Source organism: Stegastes partitus, unplaced genomic scaffold (genome assembly GCF_000690725.1).
Source record: "Stegastes partitus isolate 25-593 unplaced genomic scaffold, Stegastes_partitus-1.0.2 Scaffold12, whole genome shotgun sequence".
Lineage (NCBI taxonomy): Eukaryota > Metazoa > Chordata > Actinopteri > Pomacentridae > Stegastes > Stegastes partitus.
In genome coordinates this window covers 1,433,894-1,439,991 of record NW_007577743.1, presented here as the reverse complement: position 1 = coordinate 1,439,991, position 6,098 = coordinate 1,433,894, and the positions used below count along the sequence as shown (strand labels likewise).

Below are 6,098 nucleotides of genomic sequence, written 5' to 3'. Positions count from 1 at the left end.
GGTTGTCTGTCTCTAAGTGTAGCCCTGTGATAGACTGGTTACCTGTCCAGGTGAACCTGCCTTCACCCTGAGTCAGCAGGGATAGACTCCAGCCCCCCATGACCCTGGTGAGGATTAAGGTGTAGAGATGATGGATGGATGGACTTTTTTTGTGCTTGCTTGTGAAATTAGACAAATGAGGTTTATTGCAGAAAATGAACATGCAAAGATGAGGCTGAAAAACAAAGCGGGGGTGTTACCGGTTGTGAACTGATGGTCCAGGCAGTCACAGTGAAGCACAGAGGGAGGCACGGAGGGAAGCTCGGGGGAAAACTTGGATGGAAACACTCGGGAGGAAGGCATGAAGTGATCATGATGGTTCACACTCAGGCACAGACTGAACAGTGACAAGTCGTCTTATACACCGAGTGACGAGCCAGATCAACTGCAGGTGTGTCGACCACACACCTGCAGGGAATTAGTCACAGAGGAGCAGAGTTCCTCCAGGATGTCCTCTGGTGGACGCCTGGAGGAGAACATAAACACAGGCCCAAAAAAAACCCGATTTCCTGACAGTGCTGTTGGCAAAGTTTCCATGAGATGCTGTTTATCCAGGTAGAGGAGGGGCCTCATCGTTGAAGGCTTTTTTATCAAAGAAGTGAATCATGAAAAAGAAAACACAGGCTCACAATCATTTATTTGTAAGACTTTCTTCAAGCTTGTCAGTCATTTTGACCGCTTTAGCTATGACAACCGCTGCTTTATTTCTGCAGTACAGATGGCAAATTGAATATCTGTCATGACTTTGGCTTCCCACAATTAAACGAACAAGATGAACTGTAATCTAAGCATGTAAAATGTTATCGTGACAGAAAACAGCCCATGTAGAAAAAGCTCCTTGGTTTCAGATTGTTGGATTCTGACATTACAATGCCTTCTTTTACTCTTTTAAAAGTAGTTTTTGGTCACGCATCTGTCTGAGCTGCTGCGCTGCTGTAACTGTACAGAGACGAGAGGCTTTGTGTGGACAGCTGCGTAGCCAGCGTCTACACAGGAGGCGTTTAGGGAACGTCAGCAAATTGTACTGTCAATAAATAAGCACATGTTCAGCAAATGAGACATCTTGGGAACATTTTTATTTATGTTTTGCGTCAAGAGGATGCACTGAATTCAGGTGAAGGAGAACTTTAATTTAAGCTTGAGGCTGAGTGACATTCCTGCTAACTTGTATATTAGCAGGAATGTAGCGCAGCATGAAAGTAGAAGCTAAATGTCAAAATGAAACACAAATATTTTGCCCCTAACATGAATGAATGCTATTACATTATCGTTAAGAATAATCGTTATTTTAATTTTAACCGTGTAGCCCTAGGAGATTCTATGAACTTGTTTTCATTCATCAGGCGTTTAGTTCCTCCATAGAGGAGAAAACACATCACAGGAGCCGTCAGACACTCCTGCAGGTTAAACTGGGATAACTCAGCACTTAGAAGACTCACAAGTCTTGAATACTCACTGCCTGCAAGATTTCAGAAACATCAAATCCATCATACAACATTAACTGTCAAAGTCTGTTGCACTGGTCCTCTGTAATGGGAAACACTGTCTCTAGTCTTTCAACAGCTAATTTTGAGAAAAAAATTGCCCTCCTGGGAATCCCTCCTGAAGTGTTTGATCCAGCCCACTGTGGCTGAGAGCCCTGTCCTCCCCGCTAGCTGCTGACAGCTCAAACTTACTGGATAGAAGTAGTTCTCATGTCGTCATAGGTTCATGTATATCTGTGTGGATTCACAAGGGAAAGGCTTAGTGACACCAAGGCTGATCAGTCATTAAAGACGCCATTAAAAAGTCCATGTCACTCAGATATCAGCAGATTTGCATGAGAGAGTGATGAACACGGAAGTCTTCATGTGTGTTCGCTTTGTGTCGACCCTTCGTGATGCCGGTGGCTGAACAGAAGGAACTAACGATGCTCTGTTGTCTTGGCAGGGCAGTGTGCAGGAAGCATGAGCTGGCCCAGTTTGAGCTTGAGATGGCCTCCCAGGACCTCATCTCTAAGAAGCAGCAACGTGAGGAACTTGCTACAGGGGTACTCTATACTGATGTTACACATGCATTCCTTTACTCTTCCCTATCTCTTGACTCTTACCCACAACCTTCACAGTTATCGGTGCCGTGCTCCAGCTCTGTTGTGGCTGCTCGACACAGTCAACAAAACACATGGGTTCATTTTTCCATCCAGATCCTGTCCTTGAAACGTGACATTCACTTCTAATACTTGTATCAACTAACATTTGACCAACTGTGAGTTTTTAATGCTCCTTTTTATTTGTTACTCCTTTTTTTCCCCATCCTGCTCTCTGTGGTCACACACACTGGTTCAAGGCATCCACATTTACCGTTTTTATGTTGTGGTCTTCTGTTTCTGTTGTCAGATCAGAGTTAGTGTGAAATACAGGCTGCTGTGTTAACCAGCAGCCGCTACCAAGGTGGTGTGCTGCAGATAAACCCTGTTTTATCAGTGACAAAATGAACTAAAATATCGGTTAATGAGAGCAGCTGTGTTGTGAGACCTGCTGTATTTACATTAGAGCTGTCCCCAAATAAATAATTCTGCTAGTCGTATTGCTTATGGACATTAATTATGACAGTTTAAATATCCATTCCTTTGTTGTTTCCACTCGATGCTCTAAACATCTACCTCTCATCTTCAAATTCAGCTCAGGTTTGCATTTTAGCACAAGCACGTAGGACTTACAGGCTCTAGTGTCGGACAGTCTTTTCTGTCCTAGCTGCTGTGTTTTGTATGTTGCTTTCAGTCTTACTATTTTTCCATCTAGTACTTGAGTCTAACTTAATCATCATTGAAACATCATGTTTTCCAGTGACGGGGTCAAAGGTCCTCCTTGACAGCTTGATGCAGAGGTGTCTGGGATCACACAAAATTGTTAGCAAAGGTTTATATAGGTTATGTCACAATGACTCAGAAGAATCAGCCTTGGCCAAGGATATAATGCACAGAGTGTAAGTTTATTCAAGTATTCAGCAAAGCAGAACACTGTCACAAACTGAGCCCTCTAGAAAGACTGAAAAGGTGTCAAAATAGGTCCCCTTTTTATAGCAGAATGGGTGAGTATCATCCCATCCCCCTTTTCCTTTATTTCTCTTTCCCACGGAGGATTTCTAATGGAGGCAGATTCTTATCACACAGTTGGCTTTTAATGTCCGGTTGATGTATTGGGATGGTCATTTGCCACCGGTAGGTTTGCTGATGATCAGCGCTTATTTTTTAAAAATACATCTTTATTATCTTAAAAACCTTTTAGTCATCTTGAGGCTGTCTCATTGTAGGATCGATGTCATGTACAGTCCTTTAATTTGATCTATCACCAATCTCTGGGGACACAAAACCTTTTAGTTAGATCTGAATGCAGCCTTTTGTAAACACAGCTGTGGACAGGCTCATTTTACAGCTGAGAGCAGATTCATTAATCTTGTCAACTGAGAACTGACTCATCAATCTTACATTGGTCTTACAGTTTTCTCACATTGGTCTTACAGTTTTTCTGCCTCCACACCAGTTGTTTGTCATTTGTTCAGTTTAAAATCCCACAACGACATCACACAGCCAGAGGCATTAAAGAATCACAGCTGAACACTTGTCAAACTGAAGTAAGACCTTTAAGGGGAGATCTGCATCTTGGAAACACCTTCTCAGTGTGGTGTGTTCTGCTCCTCTCCTCCTCAGATAGTACGGACATTCTCTTTCAAAGGCATGACCAACAAGCTTTTTGGACAAGAAGCACCCGAGCAGAGGGAGGCCAAGCTGAAGCTACTGGAGGAGCTGATCACAGAGGGGGAAGAGACTGTCAAGGAGAAAACCGTGGAGTGCGAGTGAGTTGTGGACGCTGCGTAATGCCGACACATTTGTGTGTGAAAGCAGCCTTGAACGTTTTCTGTCCCTTGCTGAGTCAAACATGCTGTCTTTGGTCATTATGTGTGTGTGTGTGTGTGTGCCCTCAGAGAGCATGTTGAAAGGGCATGGGTGGACATGCAGCGATTCAAGGAGCAGAAAGACAAAGATCTACGGGAAGCACTCATCAACTACGCTGTCATGCAGATCAGCATGTGCAAGAAGGTACAGAGGAGCACATCAGCTCGCTGGACTTCACAGGTAACCTGCAGCAGACACAGTCCTAAGTGGTTTGATTTCTCCTCTCTCCCTGCAGGGAATACAAGTGTGGAGCAACGCCAAAGAATGTTTCCTCAAGATGTGAAGCTGAAGCCATAGTCAGAGGATTTCAGAGATGCTCCGTTGTGGATTCTCGGAAATGATGCCAATGTTTTCTGGTTGAAACATACAAAAGATTAAGCACTTAATTAGCAATAGAGAATTATATTAACTGTTAACCTTGTGTGGAGTGAACAGACAGGGTGGGGGTGGATTTCTGAAGCACATGAACTGCACACTGGAAAACAGTTCATAGGTTGGAGTTTAAAAAAAAAAATTAACCAAGACCATTTTCTCTAACCGTCAACAGGCACTTTGCTGCTTTTACAGGTTAAAGTCGGCTAACTAGTTGTGAGATTGGTTAATGGACTTTGACAGTTTAGGAGTGGGTATGGAGTGTGAAAGATGTGGGCATTCACCAGGCAAGGAAACAAACTGTTATGGTTCATTATGCTCAGTGTAGGCAGGATTGCTGCACTCTTCATTAAAAATGAGGCACTTTGTGGTTTGAAGTGATCCCAGCGCTGGTGGCAGCGCGGCAGCTGTCGCAGGTGTCAATGAATGTTGAGACTAAATGTTTTTGCCGCTTTTAATTTATTGTACAAATAATCATTTTACATGTAAACACAGCCATATTTATAGCACAGCCATTGTTTTTAACTTATTTAAGGTGAGTTTGTCAGGTAGTGTCGCTGTTATAAAATCAGAAGTTGAGCATTGAAGAGCAGAGGGTTGTCTGAGTGTCTTGATGGGCTGTGTTTCAGTCACCGTCTCATATCTGTTCCACTGTCAGACAGCAGACACTGAAAATATGTAAGTGAGAAGAGATTTATTGGATATTTGGCTATATTAAATTACAGTAAATGTGAGCACAAAGAGTCGCAGCCCTGGGTTCTGGGGTTACAGGAGCAGCAGCCAGTGGCTTGCTTTGATTTGCAGTTGATGGCCACCAGGTCACCAGTGTTGTGGAAATTTTCTATGATCTTAATAAGGTCCAGACGTCTGAGTTGTCTTTGTTTTGTTTTATTCAAAGCTTTGAAGGTACAGGTCATACAGAGTGCAAGCAGTCTGCAGGAGAGTCCACATGAGTGCAGGCAGCCTGGTATTCTTATACATGTACAGGCGTGGCCTTCGCTACAACGGTACTATAACAATCTTATGCTGGAAAACAACAGCTGGGGGTCCAGGGTGCACTCATCCACAGACATTAGAAGACTAAACACATTGGATGCAACAAGGCTGTGTTTCCTATAATCGTCTTGACATGAACAACTTCTTCTTCCTCCTGTACGGTCACTAATCTTTTACCCAGATGTTATGAAAACACATTTCCTCTCATTGGGCCTGTAACCTTTCCACTCAGCTGTAATGAAACTTAATGAAACTTGCTTTGACATTCTTCATGCAGATGCAGTATTTTGCCATCACACCAGTCTATCACAGGGCTACACTTAGAGACAGACAGACAACCAAACACACTCACATTCACACCTACAGACAATTTAGAATCACCAGTTAACCTCAGCATGTTTCTGGACTGTGGCAGGAAGCCAGCGTGAAAGCTCCAAAGACAGATTTGACCAGACCAGTAAACTAAAGGGGAACACTGGTTCATATCTCTGTCTGATCTGATCCAAATGAGCTGGCCTACAGGTGTGAGAGGAAGCACAAGTATGGATGCATCAGAAGCACATCTACAGGGCTAAATAGCTTCTGATTGTGCTTATAGGGCCAATGGTGCACATGGTTGTGAGCAAATTAAATTATTCGTTCTAAATTATATTGTCCACTTCCCTCTGCCATGAGATCATGTCTTACAGCGATGCCATAAGAGCGAGGAGGCTACAAGATACTGATTACATGTCGTGAGTTCTGAGATGCTTCTAAT

The 6,098-nt window shown here is 43.3% G+C and overlaps 1 protein-coding gene across 2 annotated transcripts in view; it reads left to right on the top strand.

The window, feature by feature from the left end:
* The window catches only part of LOC103361951 (sorting nexin-4-like), a 13,149-nt gene extending 7,549 nt beyond the window's left edge, over positions 1-5,600 (top strand). Inside the window, exons 11-14 of one of the 2 annotated variants that reach the window (XM_008288185.1) lie at positions 1,969-2,048; positions 3,732-3,873; positions 4,003-4,117; positions 4,209-5,600. In XM_008288185.1, coding sequence (XP_008286407.1) covers positions 1,969-2,048; positions 3,732-3,873; positions 4,003-4,117; positions 4,209-4,256 — 385 coding nt within the window. In that variant the 3' untranslated portion in view covers positions 4,257-5,600. Of the gene's footprint in view, positions 1-1,968; positions 2,069-3,727; positions 3,874-4,002; positions 4,118-4,208 lie in introns of both variants that reach the window. The other variant, XM_008288176.1, reaches the window with a different exon arrangement.
* Positions 5,601-6,098: the final 498 nt, after the last annotated feature.